The sequence below is a fragment of the Falco cherrug genome, chromosome 8 (genome assembly GCF_023634085.1).
Source record: "Falco cherrug isolate bFalChe1 chromosome 8, bFalChe1.pri, whole genome shotgun sequence".
Taxonomy (NCBI): domain Eukaryota; kingdom Metazoa; phylum Chordata; class Aves; order Falconiformes; family Falconidae; genus Falco; species Falco cherrug.
In genome coordinates this window covers 5,025,952-5,043,489 of record NC_073704.1, presented here as the reverse complement: position 1 = coordinate 5,043,489, position 17,538 = coordinate 5,025,952, and the positions used below count along the sequence as shown (strand labels likewise).

At 38.6% G+C, this 17,538-nt stretch overlaps 1 protein-coding gene across 1 annotated transcript in view; it reads left to right on the top strand.

Moving 5' to 3' along the window:
- The window catches only part of COL3A1 (collagen type III alpha 1 chain), a 52,920-nt gene extending 35,680 nt beyond the window's left edge, over positions 1-17,240 (top strand). The window contains exons 23-51 of the mRNA XM_055718614.1: positions 740-793; positions 1,149-1,247; positions 1,396-1,449; positions 1,586-1,639; positions 2,153-2,206; positions 2,574-2,627; positions 2,841-2,885; positions 2,977-3,075; positions 3,172-3,279; positions 3,819-3,872; positions 4,896-4,949; positions 5,052-5,105; positions 5,687-5,740; positions 6,075-6,182; positions 6,354-6,407; positions 6,917-6,970; positions 8,400-8,561; positions 8,696-8,803; positions 9,602-9,709; positions 10,095-10,148; positions 10,312-10,419; positions 11,017-11,070; positions 11,172-11,279; positions 12,524-12,577; positions 12,814-12,921; positions 13,607-13,886; positions 14,393-14,580; positions 14,769-15,011; positions 16,027-17,240. Coding sequence (XP_055574589.1) covers positions 740-793; positions 1,149-1,247; positions 1,396-1,449; positions 1,586-1,639; positions 2,153-2,206; positions 2,574-2,627; positions 2,841-2,885; positions 2,977-3,075; positions 3,172-3,279; positions 3,819-3,872; positions 4,896-4,949; positions 5,052-5,105; positions 5,687-5,740; positions 6,075-6,182; positions 6,354-6,407; positions 6,917-6,970; positions 8,400-8,561; positions 8,696-8,803; positions 9,602-9,709; positions 10,095-10,148; positions 10,312-10,419; positions 11,017-11,070; positions 11,172-11,279; positions 12,524-12,577; positions 12,814-12,921; positions 13,607-13,886; positions 14,393-14,580; positions 14,769-15,011; positions 16,027-16,173 — 2,775 coding nt within the window. The 3' untranslated portion in view covers positions 16,174-17,240. The remainder of the gene's footprint in view (positions 1-739; positions 794-1,148; positions 1,248-1,395; positions 1,450-1,585; positions 1,640-2,152; positions 2,207-2,573; positions 2,628-2,840; positions 2,886-2,976; positions 3,076-3,171; positions 3,280-3,818; positions 3,873-4,895; positions 4,950-5,051; positions 5,106-5,686; positions 5,741-6,074; positions 6,183-6,353; positions 6,408-6,916; positions 6,971-8,399; positions 8,562-8,695; positions 8,804-9,601; positions 9,710-10,094; positions 10,149-10,311; positions 10,420-11,016; positions 11,071-11,171; positions 11,280-12,523; positions 12,578-12,813; positions 12,922-13,606; positions 13,887-14,392; positions 14,581-14,768; positions 15,012-16,026) is intronic.
- Positions 17,241-17,538: the final 298 nt, after the last annotated feature.

The window sequence follows — 17,538 nt, the reverse complement described above, 5'->3', positions numbered from 1 at the left end:
AGGCTTCAAATTAACATTTAAATAATTAAAGTATAAATCAATTTATATATTTCAATACAGTTAAGTATTACATTTATTGCTTATTTGCAGTTAAAGCAAATAAGCTGTTGATCAGATTTTCATAGTACATATCAAGAAGATTTTCAGAGATAATATACACCATTGTGTAATATGTACAGAACGTAAAAACATTTTGTGAACTATACTAAGAATTAGCAACAAATACACTGAAATTCAAAAGTTAGTCTGACTGCAGGCTTCCAGGAGTTAAACAAGATTTTATTCAAAATGAAATTAAATTATTTAAAATATAACAAAAATAATATTTAAAAACATAACAGAAGTTAACTGAAATACATTATAAATTGTTTTGCTTTTAAGTAGAGGTATGTAGTCAAAATTGTTTCATTCCTTGATTTTTACCATCTGAAATTAGTTTTCCTCCCAAGTAATGAGAAAATACAAGTTTTGTGCATATTGATTATTGTCCAATGCCTGGATAATATACAATAACTCTCAGAGAAAGTGATAAACTCCTAAAAAAAGAATTTGTTAGCTTTCTCTGATTTTTCCCCCGATGAGATGGGGTTGGGGTGGGGAGCAGGAGGACTTTTAATCTTTATTGAAGAAGTGAAAATCAAGCAAGTAGTTTAAAATGTATTGTTATATATTTCAGTTTTGTAACTTAATGATACACATTTTGAAATGAAGAATATCACTTGGTTTTCTTCAATTGCAGGGTTTGCCCGGAATCCCAGGAAGCCCTGGAAGCGATGGGAAACCTGGCCCTCCAGTATGTACATCGTGCAAATATTTAATACTAGTCCTACTCACCTTACCCTCGTCCCACTCTATCTACATGACAAGATGTTATCACAGTCAGATTAATTGTCTCTTTTTTTTGTTTAATTACTACTTAATTATCACTTTATATGCTATCTCGTAATAATATTCTGTAAATCTCATCATTTAATGCTATTTAAAATACAGAGTATACAGAAGCTTAGTTGAAATACAACACATGTAATAAGTTTTGAATAACAATATTGCTATCCTAATCTCACCCTCACTCACTATTTAATGTCATGAATATTAATTTATTTCTCCTAACAGATGCCATTTCTTTATTTCTTTTTTGCTTATCCCAGGGTAGTCAGGGTGACTCTGGCCGCCCTGGTCCACCTGGTCCCTCAGGCCCACGTGGTCAACCAGGTGTAATGGGTTTCCCTGGTCCTAAGGGCAATGAGGTGAGTGGGGTTTCTCCATTTCTCCTGTGCTTCTGCTTGATCAGCCAAATGTTAAAATAAATTGCTCCTTAGTGGGGCTATCTCACTCTGCAGCTTACTGTAAACTTACCAGAAAAATGTTTTAAATACGATCTTTCTCTTTTGTAAGGGTGCGCCAGGTAAGAATGGAGAAAGAGGCCCTGGTGGACCACCTGGAACACCTGTAAGTTTCATTAAGATTTTGTTTAATAATATTATAATTTAATAGTGATATAATATTAATTATTAATAATAATTTTATGAGTGTTTTAAAATATATATCAACCCATAACCATAGCCTACCTGTTGTCCTGTTATAGGGTCCTGCTGGGAAGAATGGTGATGTTGGCCTCCCAGGTCCTCCTGGGCCTGCTGTAAGTGTCATAGTCTCATAAAAGGCAATTACGAGTTATTGCCAAGGTGGTCTGGCACCTGTAGATAGAGACTGTAAATGTAGGGGAAGGAAAATATTTTTAATTACATGAAGAAATCTCCTTTTATGAAGACAGATAGAAGAGCTCTTCTTTCCCATTATTTTAATAAGTTCTCAAAACCTGAGTCAGGTATACCTTGTAGAAGTTGAGATGAAAAGTCAATTTAGAGCTCTTGGGGATCCTACCAGCTTTTCAAATTGAAGCGTATTACTGCTCCCTTTAATGTTTATAGCATTTCAGACTAGTATCAAGTACAAATATGTCTGCTGAATTACATCTAACAGTTGGAGTGAAAAAAGCAAATACCAGAACACCAAGATACATTAGTCTTTGGGATTGTGCAATGTCACCATCAAATCATGATAAGGAGGCATAGATTAGAGGTGGTGTGGAGGTGTTTGTATGTTGAAATGTTCTCAGAAAAATTCTTTTTTCTCTTTTGTTTGACTCTAGGGTGCTCCTGGGGAGAGAGGAGAACCAGGAGCATCAGGTCCACCAGGCCTCCAGGTGCTGTGTGTTTATTGTTTGTTGGTTTCTGATTCTTTTTCATAGACTAACACACACGCAAAATGAAAAGGAAAAAAAAAAAGAGGCCTCTAAACATTTTCATTAGGGTGCATGTCATCATATTTTGAAGTAAGACAGATCAACTGCTTGACAAAAGTTATTGCTTAGTATTTCACAACTGCAAAACAGTTCGCTTAGCTCAGTAGATTATGTCACTTAAAACCTCTAGCCATCCAATTATCACCTCCTCCCCTCTAAAGGATTGCAATGAGTTGGGCACACATCTTTGTGTCAAAAAAATTTGCTAGATAGGAAAACATATAATTCATCTATGTAACATGGATGATAAAATCGTTCTTCCATATAGGGATTGCCTGGTGGACCAGGACCAGCTGGAGAGAATGGAAAGCCTGGAGAACCAGTAAGTAATATTTTTTTTTTTTTTTTTTTTTAAGTAACAAAATATAAATGAGAAATTGTTCTTAGATTACAGTTCCAAATTCAAACAGCTATCAGCACTCTGCAGAGCAGGGAAGTCTGATTTTAGGGATACTAGGTGAAAGAAATAGGATGCCGACCACAATGCAGATTTACTAAGTGCATGGATAACTTACACTTATTTTCTCATTAACAGGGGCCAAAAGGTGATATTGGAGGGCCAGGATTCCCAGGCCCTAAGGTAAATCGTACAGCAACATTTCTGTAATGACATAAATGAATTAACGAACTACGAACCTGAAAACAAAGAATAATGTGTTTCTTTGTCACAGGGTGAAAATGGTATCCCAGGTGAACGTGGTGCACAGGGTGCCCCAGGACCTCCTGGAGCAAGAGGTGGCCCAGGCCCTGCTGGCTCAGAAGGTGCCAAGGTACCACAGTTGCTTTCCTGCTATTATGTCTAGCATTCGGGTTAATATTTCCACCACCCACCCACCCACCCCTAATTATTTTTTATTACTCTGTAGGGTCCTCCTGGCCCCCCTGGTCCCCCTGGAGGCACAGGGCTGCCTGGCTTACAGGGAATGCCAGGAGAAAGAGGCGCTTCCGGAAGTCCTGGGCCAAAAGGGGATAAGGTAACACATCCACACTCTGTCAATTTTTATGCTAATTTAGTGTTAGTTTCCCACACAGCACTGAGATTGTTCACATTTTCACTTTTGGTCTGATTTCAGACATACTATGGATATAGCAGTGTGATATGGATCCTATATATTAAGAAATATAGGATTTTCCACCTGATTTAATATATGCTAGATATTTTGCTGTGCTAGATCTCTAGGGGGAGGGCTACCTCCTAACAGTTCTAATGAAGCTAATAAACAGTGGGAATAGCTTATACCATGGCATACAGTTTGGCATAGACTTCATTTTGAATCAATTTGGGTTTGTTTTTTTTCCACCAAAGTATTCAGTACCTGATGCAGAATAGTGGGCAGAATGTTATCCCCAATTTTAGACTTGTGTGATCACAATAAGAAAATCTGGTTACGAGATACCCTCAGTATGAGTTCCTCTCTGCAATAATGTTTTAATTCTTTTTTCCCCACCCCCATTATTATGCTCGTCTTACGCTTGCTTTTTGCTTATGGTTTTTACATCTTATCCTTGCTAGGGAGAACCTGGTGGCAAAGGTGCTGATGGCATTCCTGGTGCAAGAGGAGAGAGAGTGAGTGGTCTTTAAACACATAACAATTTATCAGTTAGCTTCAGACAGTCTAGGCTTAGAACATAAGTAAACTTACAGCTAATAAATATTGTCAGGAAAGGTAAAGTAGTAACCCCATTGTATTTCATCCTGGCAGCGCAAACTGGTTTCGTAAAACTAAACTAGACTTAAAACTAGTTTTTGTGAGTACAGCTGCTTGGGTAGATATAATAGATTATTTTTTTTGCAAGCAGAAGATTACAATTAATTGGGACAGTGTTTTGGAGGGAAAGCAGCAATACAAAAGTAGAGAAAATGTTACTAGCTTCATACACCCAGCTGACTGAGGGGGAAAATGCTGGTTATAAAAAAGCACAAAAAGACATCATGATAGTAAGTATTCTCACACAGAATATTTCTGCAGGTTACTATATAGGATATATTTATACATCTATATAGCATGTACACATAAAATAGACACTTGAAATATATGCATATAATTTAATGAGTACATGCAAGCAGTATATACATCAAAATAATGAGGTATGAAAAATGTATAAAAATGCAGCTTCTATGAGTTGGAGGAAATAGAGAAAAAAAGTATTTCAAACCATAAAGTACACATTAAATTCTCAAGAAAGCAAAAGGTCAGGGAGCTAGTCAAGAGATTTTGAACATTTACTGAAGAAACATGGACCAATTATCTGTAAGAAAAGTTAGGGCAAGGCATAATTTTTATTGTCTGCCATTGAGAGAGATCTACTAACTTCAGGTGGGTTTGGATTAAGTTTAGACTGTTGGGAACAACAACAACAACAAAAAAAAAATAGGATCAATCAAGTGGAGATCTCTCACATCGCAAAATGGTGTCATCTCAGAGTGTCACTCCAAAATGTAGCGTGCAACAACACACTGGCATTGTAGACTTCCATTTAAATATCTTTAGCAATCTGTTTACACTGAAACAGAAATTATATTTATCAAAGCAGAGGAATTAACATTCTCATGTTTTGACACAAAATATATTATTTTCTAATCATTTAGGGTAATGTAGGTCCCATCGGTCCTCCTGGTCCTGCCGGCCCACCTGGAGATAAGGTAAAGCATCCTCTGTAATGATGTTTGATACTGTAAAGTCACACCAGTGGCCGTCTCATGGGAAGAAGAAAAACAGCTACTAATTGTTCTTGTGCCTTACAGGGAGAGACTGGTCCAGCAGGTGCTCCTGGTCCAATGGGTTCCCGTGGTGGTCCTGTAAGTGAGAGTACTTTTCTTCCAGTATCACTTTACTATGGCTTCTCTAGCCTAGCATAGATGTCAGCGTTGCACCTATCCCATCAGGAACGCATGTGGCTTGACTTCAAAATAAACTAAGCACATTTAGCTCCTGTTGGCTCTTGGGATTTACAGGTACTAAGGACTCTAGAAAATCAGTGCTTTTAACACTGTAAAGGGGTTGGATGGCTGCAGTGACAGGTCAGGGCAAGAGTGTGAGCAGTAGTTGTTTCCATCTTGTCTTACAGTTAAGTAAACTTTTTTAAATGCTCATACTTATTTTTTTTTTTTAGATAAAACAGCGCATTTGGATCTCAGTTGGATATGGGCTGTGTTCAGGGTTTATACAGGTGTAACTGAAATCAGTTTGCCACACTTTAGATTATTATTAGATAATTCTCAAACAGGTTTCTTTTAGATCTCAAGAGCAAATATTGTTTTGTACAGGGCTTTTTTCCTTCCAAAGGATGACACAACAAAGAAACTTCTGCAGTGTTCTCTAACTTGTAAAGTGAAGCCTATTTTTCTAACACCTTCCATTGCTAACATGTTTTCTACAGGGTGAACGAGGAGAACAAGGTCTTCCTGGACCTGCTGGCTTCCCTGGAGCTCCAGTAAGTATAAATTCCTAAAAGCAATTGAATGTGATTATCTGTTTTTAGTTTAAGTTCATCCATATCTCAGAAAGGCTTGCTGTAACCCTTTTAATACACATACCCGCTACATAAGTTTGATTCATTTGCAACTCTTTCTGTACTCAGTCACACACAGAAGAACATTTCTTTATCCTTCCCTTCCTGTACTGGAAGACCCATAGAATTCAATTGGATTCACATTTCATCTAATATCTAAATCCTTTTCAGAAGAGTATCTGGATAGGGTTTCTCAGCACAGTGATATCATCTGCATTTTTTTGAGTCGTAATAAAACAATATAATATTTCTACAGGGCCAGAATGGAGAACCTGGTGGGAAAGGAGAAAGAGGCCCACCTGGTCTAAGAGGAGAGGCTGGACCCCCTGGAGCTGCAGGTCCACAAGGTGGTCCTGGTGCACCAGTAAGTTTTTGCTGTTCCTTATTGCTACACAGAGGTTTCTTCAGTTCTCCCTCAGCCTCAAGGTGGCTGGGCCCGAGTGCAAGCATCTGAATTGCCTAAAACTTAATGACACTTCCTATAATTTTAATCTATTTATTAAGTCATTTTCTTGATCTGTTTCATTCCATGTAGGGTCCACCCGGTCCCCAAGGAACAAAAGGAGAACGTGGATCTCCTGGAGGCCCTGTGAGTAGTTCTTTGACTTAGTCGCTATTAAATGATTCTGTTACAACAAACGTGATGTAAATGAAAAACAAGGGCTTCAGGGACTTTAATTGTTCTTGAACTTCAGATACTAAAGTGTTCTAGAAGGAGTAATTAAAGTTGAGGTGTTTAGTGATCTGGATTACATTGATTTTACTATAAGTAAGGTGCCAAAATAACTTTTGGCACAGTGACCCAAAACTTCAAAATGGCTTATCTCAACACTTAGTAGATTTACATGCCATCTTTGCCAAGTTTCTCAGAGCCCATTAGTTCACCTTTGAGGAACATATGGGACCTTCCCTTAGGGGAAAAAAAAAAATCAATAAAAATTTTAATTTCTTTTTCTGTTCCAGGAGATTTAATATTTTAATTCAGGTTTTAAGCAAAACACCTAAATATATTTAGTATTCAGCTGTTGTATAAAAATAATTTTTTCATATTTTTCCAATCTTCAGAAAAGGACAACTAAAAGTATTGATCTCTTGTAGGGTGCTGCTGGTTTCCCTGGTGCTCGTGGTCTACCTGGTCCCCCTGGTAGCAATGTAAGTTGTCTTAACCCCTTTTTTATTTTATTCTTACCTTGTGAGTATATTTAGATGTATATTAATATATTAAATTATATTAAGCTGTATGCACCTTGACATGAATAGGATGTAAGCAAAAGCATTCTCAATATGATGTTTCAACTCGGGGAAAAAAATCTCCAAAAAAAGAGATTACTCTCCTCTTAGTTCATATGGAATAGCAATTCATTCACTTAACTGTCTTGATACTCCTCCTGCTTTTATGGTTTGTTCTCCAAAGCCCATCAGAGTTAGTGGAGTCCTTCTCCTGGATCAGGTCCTCAAGTATTTCTGTTTGTGGCAGTCATTCCGTCTTCTCTCTTGCTTTTCTATGATGCAAAAAAATATTCAATTCAGAATCTTGAATTGGTATGCATTTTCAAAACTATGTTTTGTAGCTCACTGTTGAGAAATCTTTTTAGTTGCCTGTATGGAATGGAATCGCATAAGATTTAATTATCCTGGGTCAGAGGAGTTTAGAAAGATTCTTGTGGCAAAGTTTCTCTCTTATGATATGGCCTACATGTAAAGTTTAGTCTACCAGTCTGCAGTGTCCTATTGTAAAAATGTATGCTGGTGCATCAGCTAATTACAATATTTTATGCAATATCTGTGTGTGAAGAAAAGCTGTTTCATAATACCCTTGCATGTTCAACATGCACCTACTTTTGACTCACATAGTAAAAATTAGATTCCGATTTTTGATTCTTTAAAAACTAAGAAAATATAAATAACACAATGCATTTACGCATTTTGAAATCAAAATTGTAAGTAATCTTTTGTTTTATGGTAACTGAGGTACAAGGCAAGAAAAATTCTTTCTTTTTTAACAGATTTTTATTTTCTGTCTTACAGTTACAGACAAATGCAAATTTGAATATTGCTAAATAAAAAGAAAAAATAGGATTTTATTTAAGGTACCATTAAAGTCAACGTAACTCTTTCCATTGATTGGTTAAGGCAATAGTTCTAATGAAAGACATTTCATTCTGCACGTGTCCAAGACACCACCTTAAAGGTATCTGGTATGAGTGAGTCAAGAAATTAGCAGGGTCTGCTACTGGTTTTCAAATTTCTGTGGCAGAGCCATAGGCAAGAAACATGTATCCTGTGTCAGATGCATTACAACCACTGGGCATCCAAGATGTGCAGGTGTTGTGTTATGCAAACAATGTGTCCAGACAGTAGGTAGAAAAAAAAAATAAATCAGTTTTGAAAGTGGTAGTTGAAAGGATTACCTTTATAAGACCAGACCAGATTTGGGTGCATAGAGGCTCGACCCTAAATCTGCCTTCAGGCAATGACTCAAGTCTGGCTGGCTTTCATGAGCAAAGATCAATGCCATAAGCATATGCTACTGTTTCAGAGAACACAGCTCACGCACACTTTTTTTAAAAATTATTTTCAGGGCAGTCCAGGTCCCCCTGGTAATGCAGGACCTGCAGGCAAAGATGGGCCTCCTGGACCCCCTGGTAGTACCGGTGGTCCTGGCAGCCCGGGACCTGCTGGAACAAGAGGTGAGCCCGGCCCGCCAGGCGAAAAAGGGTCACCAGGCGCACGAGGAGAAAGGGTAAGTATACATCCAGCCGGGGACTGTTATACCAGTATATACCAATAACAGGGGTTGATCTCTCAAGAATAAGAACCCACTGACTGAATGTTGAAGATGCTCAGTATTGACTGATCTGACCTTTTCTTAAACAGGGGGCACCAGGTGAACCAGGTCCTCAAGGCATCGTTGGTGGCCGGGGTAGCACAGGTTTGCCAGGTCTGCGTGGCCCGAGTGGCCCCCCCGGTATGGCGGGTGCCAAGGTGAGAGCACATTCACTGCAGCAGTAGCCTCAAAGCTAACGCAACGGCTGTAATCCAGCCGCTAGGCATAGCCTAGAGATACAAAAAGTAATGAATGTGTTGTATTTTAAAAAAAAAAATGCTTTTTAGTCTAGACACTACGGAATTTACAGTTATTTGTATTTGCATGCAGAAGATTGGGCTTTAAAATGTCCGGTCACCTGCAGCTGTGGGATGTGAGATTGGCTTTCATCTCTATTACCAAGAGCCCTGAATCAGATTACTTAGAAGTATATAGCCAGCTTCACACGCTTAAGGAGGGTTGTGGACTATAAACTCTCCTTGAGACAAGATGTGAGTTGTAGTCTCACCTACCACAAGATATTTATCTTTCCTTAATTCTCAATATGTTTCTTGCTTAAATATTATGACCCCAACAGAAAAATACTTTCAGTTCCCTCCAGAAAAAGCGATGTGAGGCTTGGTTTGTATTTTTTTGGTTTATTTATTTACTAGTGACAGACTGGCATTTTTTTGTTAACTGTTTTGGCTATTGGTTTTGGGTACATAAGAAGAGAAATAAATACAATATGCAATGTTCCTTGGGTTCAATGGCCTTGCATGAAGAATACCAGCAATATAAATTTGGCCAAACTTTTTTTTTATCTTTCTTGTTTTCAGTATTCACAATCACCAAAGTCACACTGGCCCTTCACTTTATTAGATCTCCTTCATAACGACCATATATTTAATTGAAGATGTAGAACAGTATTTCCCAAGTACCTTATCTGCAATGAAACCCCTTCCCTTTTTTTTCAGGGTGAAGATGGTAAACCAGGCACGAACGGTATCCCAGGAGAACGCGGTGCTCCTGGGCCACAAGGTCCTATTGGACAGAGAGGCTTACCTGGAGAGCCTGGCAGAGATGTGAGTAGATGCGTTAGACCTTCCTGCTAGCTTGTGAGTTACAAATGGGAGATTCTGGGAGTAAAGGTGCTCCAAGGTTCACAAACCTTCCTCAAGTGCCTGACGCACAGGGACCTGGGCAGGTTACATTTTTGTGTAAGGTGGTGTAGCCTGCTGTCTCTGCACAGCTCCGTCTCACTTGGAACTGAACAAGAGATGGCATTGCCCGATGCCTACAAAATAATGAAGGTCTTCCAGATCTTTTAGGGGCCAATCCACCTTCAGGAATTCTATCTTCTTGAAAATGCTCTTTCTTTGATAAGCATTATTTAAGTTTACTAGAGTACAAGCTGTTTACTCCTCATCCAATTTATGAACAAACTGTACCACTCTGTCTCCCTCCCAGGGTAACCCTGGCTCAGATGGCTCACCTGGACGTGATGGATCCCCAGGAGGCAAAGTAAGGAATCACCAACATCTTTAGATTGCCAAAAAAATGTTACGTAGAGATGACAATATACATAGTTCTGTGCTTAAATCTCTTATGCTCCAATGAATATACATTTTACACTGTACTTCTGTAACACACTAAATTTATTATCCTGTCAACTGTTACTCTGCAGGGTGACCGTGGTGAAAGTGGCTCTCCTGGCCCTCCAGGACCTCCTGGTCACCCTGGACCTGCAGGTAGCAGTGGTACACCTGGAAAAGCTGGTGAAAGAGGATTTCAGGTAAGAAATACCTTTTCTATGCAAAGTCTACTTCATGCAGTAATAAAGAGGAAGCTTGAAAGATTCATACATTTGTTACTGACATAGCCTGCTGGCATTGAGGACCTCTCTTATAAGAATATCAATGGGAAAGACATCACAGTTTATGGTCCTGATAACTCCATATAAATTAAGCTTAAAATCCACATACTCCTTAGGATGCCAAAAAGCACATCATCCCACCAGGCCCTATCTTAATTTCCATCCCATTTGGTGCTCATGCAGCAGAAGCGATGTTATTTATTTGAACTAAAGGAGTAACTTTTGGAAGTCCTCAAGTTATTTCTGAGAAGTGATGACACCAGCACAGCTTGAGCACTGAGCAACTCACAAAGTGAAGGAGTCCAGTGCACGTAGTATGTATCAGTGCCTACAAGCAGCTGAGTAAGATGAACGTGGGTAGAGAAAGGAACTGGCCAAAATTCTTGCTGATTGTAGTGTGTGTGTGTAGCTTCCCCTTGTTTCCAAACAGCTGCTGGCTTTGGACATATTGCTTATCTGGAAATAAAAAGGCAGTCTAGTCAACACCAAGTGATCCATATTCTTACTGTGTCACAGGGTCCACCTGGCCCTCCTGGCTCTACCGGTCCTGCTGGTACTCGTGGTCCTGTTGTAAGTTATATTTAAAGTATTTTTAATATCATAAATTCACCATATTATGTTATTTGGGTATTTCTTTATATGTTCCTTTTGTCGCAAATCTACTCTTAAAGGGTCCTCAAGGTCCTCGTGGTGACAAAGGTGAACCTGGTGAACGAGGCAGCATTGGCATAAAGGGTCATAGAGGGTTTCCTGGTACTCCCGGTCTCCCTGGTCCTCCTGTAAGTATTTTGCATTGGATTGGGAATTACAGCTGGGTTTAGTTTCTGTAGTTTAGGTCCCAGGTAAATAGTTAGCCTTAAATAATGTACTGAGGAAAGAAAAAAAAAAATCTGTATAATTGGATTGTTAAATGAGTTCAAAAGTCCAGATTCCCTGAATCAACCTGAAATAATTATTAATAAAGAACTAGAAGAAGCTGTTAGGAGCTAAAACTGGGGTTGCCATATTCCCTTTCATCTATGTGCCTGCCTTTGCCTGGAACAAACACTTTTTGCATTCATTTATATAGCTTACTCCTGATTAAATTATAGAAGATAGAAACAGGAGTTAAAATATCTTTGCCTGTTAGAAATCTATGTTAGGCAGGCAACTAAATCCATGAAAAAGCTACTTGGAGTCCAAACACCTCACTTCTATCATGTATCTTTTGCAGTAATTAATAGTAGGGCAAAATGGGCATGAAATAGTAAACCAGTGAACTGTGAACATGCATTACCATTTTGAACAGTTCTTAATAGCTAAAAGAATCAAAGGGTAATAGACAGGCATGCCCCTAGGTATTCAGGATAAATGAAAATTTTAAAAGTGATTTACAGTGAAAAGAACCATTAATAGCACTCATGGGTACAAGTGAGAACCAAGAAACCAAAACTCACACAATTAATCTACTAATGATGGCAAAAAGATAGAAGTGTTCACTATAAATGCAACCAATACCAACCTATTTAACAACACAATATAACCGGTTATCTAATGTATAACATGATTTTTTAAAAAATCTGATACATTCTCATTTACATTATGACAGTGAGATGGTCAATAATCTTTAAACATATGGCTTAGTCCTTTGTGGTGCATAAATAGAGCAAATTTTATAATGCATTTGAAAACATGAGTGTTTGTCAAAACATTTAAATAACTTTAGTGGTAATATGATTACAACTGCAGCATTATGAGCCTGTAGCCATGCATTCTTCCAAAGCTCATTGATGTCCATTGGCCTTCTTGCATTTTGGATATCGCATTCATTAATATTTTTCCATTAGAGGATATTTAGATATTTTTTTTCTGGCTAAAGAATGACAGAATGAAAGCCATTCACTCTCATATTTGAAATAGTCTTTCTATAAGGATGTGTTTCATATAATCTTAAAGATGTTTTCAATGTCTGCCTTTAAGGTACACCCAACTAGTTGCAAAACATTACTGGGAGGTGTATGACTTACTTTTATTTTCTTCATAGGGTCCCCTGGGTCCACAAGGTGCAATTGGAAGTCCAGGAGCTTCAGGTGCCAGGGTAAGAAAAACTCCTTACTTAGTGTAACTAGAAAGAAGATTCAGACTGCTTAAAAAAAAAAAAAAAAAAAAAGAAAGATAGCTGATTTAAAAACTTTAATGGGCAACAGCTGAAGAAAGAGAAAACACCTGATATTTCAAACATTTCTGTATGATTTATCTCACAAAGTACTTCTGAATTTGAGATTATCCGGTTAACTATTTTGACCATATTATTTGTGTTCAACGTTGTTCTAGGGTCCCCCAGGACCAGCTGGGCAGCCTGGAAAAGATGGTAGAGGTGGCTACCCAGGTCCAATCGGTCCTCCTGGCCCCCGTGGTAACAGAGGTGACAGTGGCCCTGCAGTAAGTAAACTGTGCACACTCAACCAAACCTTTAGGGATTAATCATCGAACACAGAGCACTCTCTGATTTAAATATCTCCCTCAGAAAATTCTGTATTTCATGGACAGAGTTTGTGGTAGGATTTATCTAGCTACCAAGGCTAAATTAAGGAGACAAAAAAAACAGCACAAAAAAACAGATCATTTGTAGTTCCGTCTAACTATTGATGTGTTGGGTGTTGCATTAGTCTCACATAATCATCAACCTTTCTGCGTCCAACAGGGAGGCAGGGTCCCCACTTCAAAGCACAGACCCCCTTTGTGATATGGAAGCTATAAATTGGGTTTCCCACACTTCTGTAGGGGGGATGGTGCTGCAAAGGTCACTAGCATAGTCGCTTCTCCTAAAGCCAAGAAACAGTTATTCTCTGGGTTTTGGGGGAAAGGGTTCCTTCTCCTTCTCAAAGCCCAGACAGAAGAAGGACAGTCATAGCTTGAAAAAAAAATAGGAAAAAAAATTCTCAATTTTAAGAAAATAAAGGTCTGGAAAGTCTAACAGATACTTATATGTCACAATTGCTATTATTTAATGAATAAATAAAATATTTACGTGAAAATTCACATTTTCTTAAGATTAGGGCCTACACAGACTCTTAGTTTTAACCTGTAATCTCCACTCAGTACTATGTTCACCTTTTTTTTTTAGGGTCCACCAGGCCAGCCTGGTCCTTCTGGTCCCCCTGGTCCTCCTGGTCCATGTTGTGGTGGCGTGGCTTCCCTGGGTGGTGCTGAAAAAGGTCCAGTGGGCTATGGGTATGAATATCGAGATGAGCCAAAAGAAAATGATATCAATCTGGGTGACATCATATCTTCAATGAAATCAATTAACAACCAGATTGAAAATATCATTAGTCCTGATGGGTCACAGAAGAATCCAGCTCGTAACTGCAGAGATCTGAAATTCTGCCATCCTGAGCTCAAGAGTGGTATGTTTGGGTTTTATTTTCACCAGCAGTAGCAGATCTTCATTTTGTTTTTCATAAACGCTATTGTCTTTAAATATTGAAATGCATAGATCTGTTATAAAAATTTGACTTGTTTTATTTTAAACAAATATCATGATAACCAGGATAAATGTAATTATGATTTCGAACTTTAATTTACTCAGTGTATATAATGATTTCAACTACAATTCTTAAATGCTTGTAAGTAAACATGTTTAAATAATTATTTTGAAAAAAAAACCACAACCAAACCCAAGTTCTATCTTTATTTCAAGTGTCAGCCATATTATTTATAGTATTCACATGAATGCAATATATTTTTATATCACCTTATTTTTTGTGGCATCGCTTTTGTCAGAGTTAATATGCTTCCTAATTTGGCTCAGGAACCTGGTATAGAAATAAGCTTCACCATCATGCAGTCAGATGTTTCTCCAAATATATTAAGCCCCTTAATATTTCTTTATTACTATTTTTTTTACCTCTAGGAGAGTACTGGATTGATCCTAACCAAGGCTGCAAAATGGATGCTATTAAAGTATACTGCAATATGGAAACGGGTGAGACATGCCTCAGTGCTAACCCCAGCACTGTGCCAAGGAAAAACTGGTGGACCAGCGAAAGCAGTGGAAAGAAACACATTTGGTTTGGAGAATCTATGAATGGAGGCTTTCAGGTACGGAATTACCACAGCTAACAGCCCGAAAGGTAGTACATCTATTGTACTCGCATTCATCACAATGTACTTAAAAATAATCCTGAAATTAAACTAGGCTAAACATTTAGCGGGTGAAACGATAACTATATGGACTGTCCCTAGACATGATTAAACCAAACCTGTTGCTCATGTGTTGTACTCTGCAGTTCAGCTACGGCGATCCTGAGCTTCCAGAGGATGTCTCAGAAGTTCAGCTGGCCTTCCTCCGCATCCTCTCTAGCCGTGCCTCCCAGAACATCACCTACCACTGCAAGAACAGCATCGCCTACATGGATCAAGCCAGTGGAAATGTTAAAAAAGCTCTGAAACTGATGAGCTCTGTGGAAAGTGAGATCAAGGCTGAAGGAAACAGCAGGTTCACATATGCTGTTCTGGAAGATGGCTGTACTGTAAGTAAACAAGACTTCTACTGTGGTAGTTTAATAACCCGTTCCCTCTAGAGGACTAGACCCATAATAAAGGAAGAGAGAGCTTTGCATGACCTGGGTAAGGCAAGGACACAGCTGCACCTAACCAAGGAAACTGAGATTCCATACAAGACGTGTCACTCCCGTGGCAATTGTAGAAAGTGAGGTGCACTCCTATTTAAATCTGTGCTTTAGAGTCAAAGTCGACAGCGACCAAGTTTTGATCCATCCCATGTCAACATTAAAACTAAGAGTAGTAGGAATCATCTTGGTCACTAAAAAGTAACAAAAAATAATTAAAAAAATTTCAAGGCTAGCTGATTCCAGCCACGGGCTATGATTGTGGGAGGGGGAAACTTCTCTGTGCCTTGCTCACTGCAGCAGAAAGCACGGGAGAGGAGCAGTCACATCAATAAGCGTGCTAGGCTGTAAGCATCTGCAGCCTTTTCAGTAACAAATACAAAACACCGTAGCACCATCCACAGTTTCTCCTCCTGCTGTTTAAGGTCCCCAAGGCACAATGAACACTGACATATACGGCAAACCTGCCCTTTAGGGATGCACGAACATACCTACTCCGTGGCCATTTCTTTAACCTGAACAGCTACCTCATTACACTTTTTCCTGAGGCCAAAACCACTTCCCAAACAGAGTAGCCATCTGTACCCGCTCCCAGCACGCAGAGCACATCTCAGTCACAAGTCAGGGCACTGGCACCGCTCCAGAGTACTCTACGGTCCCTCAGAGATCCCATCCCTTCTGAGCCCCAAGGCCTACAGCCCCACGAGACCTCGCGTAAAAGGTCCAGAAATTAAGACTATTTAACTACGTGTTCATTTCTACAGAGACTGTGACCAGCTTTCGTAGTGGTGGGAGGGACACATTAAGATGGAAAGAGAAAGTATGAAATGCAGTAAACTGTAGGATAACTTTCACATACCCCTACAGTGATTTCTCTAACGTGTTGGCTTTTTTTCTTTTCTTTTTAACTTCACAGAAACACACTGGTGAATGGGGTAAAACAGTCTTTGAATACAGGACGCGCAAGACAATGAGGTTGCCTGTGGTTGATATTGCACCCATAGATATTGGTGGTCCTGATCAGGAATTTGGTGTGGACATTGGCCCGGTCTGCTTCTTGTAAATCAAAGATTCTGCTCTTTCTGAAATCCCAGCAAACAGATTCACACTCCAACTGTGCTCCTTTGTTTTAGCCTTGTCAGCTATTACAGGTGACCATCTGTATCCCAGTTATTTATTAACAAAATTTCTGGGGGAAAAATAAATTTGAGATCAAGGGTTGGTTTTGGGTTTGTTTTTGGTTTTTTTTTTTTTTTTTGCTATTACACAAAGTACAGTAAAAATGCTTTTTTTGCTCTATTTTTTTTTACCAAATTCCATCTTCAAAACATGTCTCCGTGGTGCTATAATACAACTTCAACACTTAATAAAACAACACTGTGTTCTATTAGTTGAATGTTAGCCAATTTATAAAGCACTGATTGCTCCCAGTACCAAAGTTTACCCTCCTTTCTAAGATGCAGTCCATAAAGCTAAAACGACCTCCCTGTTTCAACTACCTCAACATGGACAGAAACTGGGATGTGTCTGATGAGTCAAACCAAAAATCCAAACAAATCAGTCAAAACACCTTGGACCCATCGGTCAATTCAGTGGAATCATTTGGTATAAAATTGTCTATTTCTGTACTGATTAGCTGTGAAAAAGTACAGTGTCTTTTAAGAGTTCAATACCTTAATGTCAGTAGTCACCATAAGTTTATTGTTGGATTGTATTCTGTTATCAAAGGTGCTTCTCTACTTTCCTGTCGTTGCTGGTCAAGACCACTAAAATTAGGGAAGTGTAAAAGACTAATATGATGGTGCTAATGTATTTTTCACTCCTAACTCTGCAAGTCGGGGTTATTGACTTGCTTTAAAAAGAAAAAGAAAAAAAAAAAAACAACAAATGATTTAAAGCAATTGTAAATGTCTCCTGTCAAAGATCAGCATTGGCATGTCCTAGTTGAGAACTTTCTCCCTTCACTCTGTAAAATCAATAAAGATGCAAAATTGTGAACTTCTTCTGTCACGTTAACACATTTATAGTGTTGAAGGTTAACCATCTTTGTAAGCTTTTATATGGTTGTTGGTCTATTCCTTACAGAGACACATAATAAAATATCTTAATAAAACTCCTTGTTTCATAAAACCGACTTTTAAAATTTATTTCAATATTTGTATCTCTTTCTTTGGTACCACTTATTTTTCTAGGATCACTTTTTTGAAGGAAAATTTGGTAATCCTAAGGGATGAGGTTTATGCCATCATACTATGAAATTTTCATTCTTTCTTTTTCCAATCCTCTCCCCAGCCAGTGGCTCAGTTTTTTTCAAGCGTGGTGAGCTTCTCTGACTATCAGCATGGACTCAGCTCTGACAGCAAGAGCCAAAACAGCTCCCATGCACCTAGGCAGACCAGTTTGGAGGAAATAACAAGAGTTTAATCAT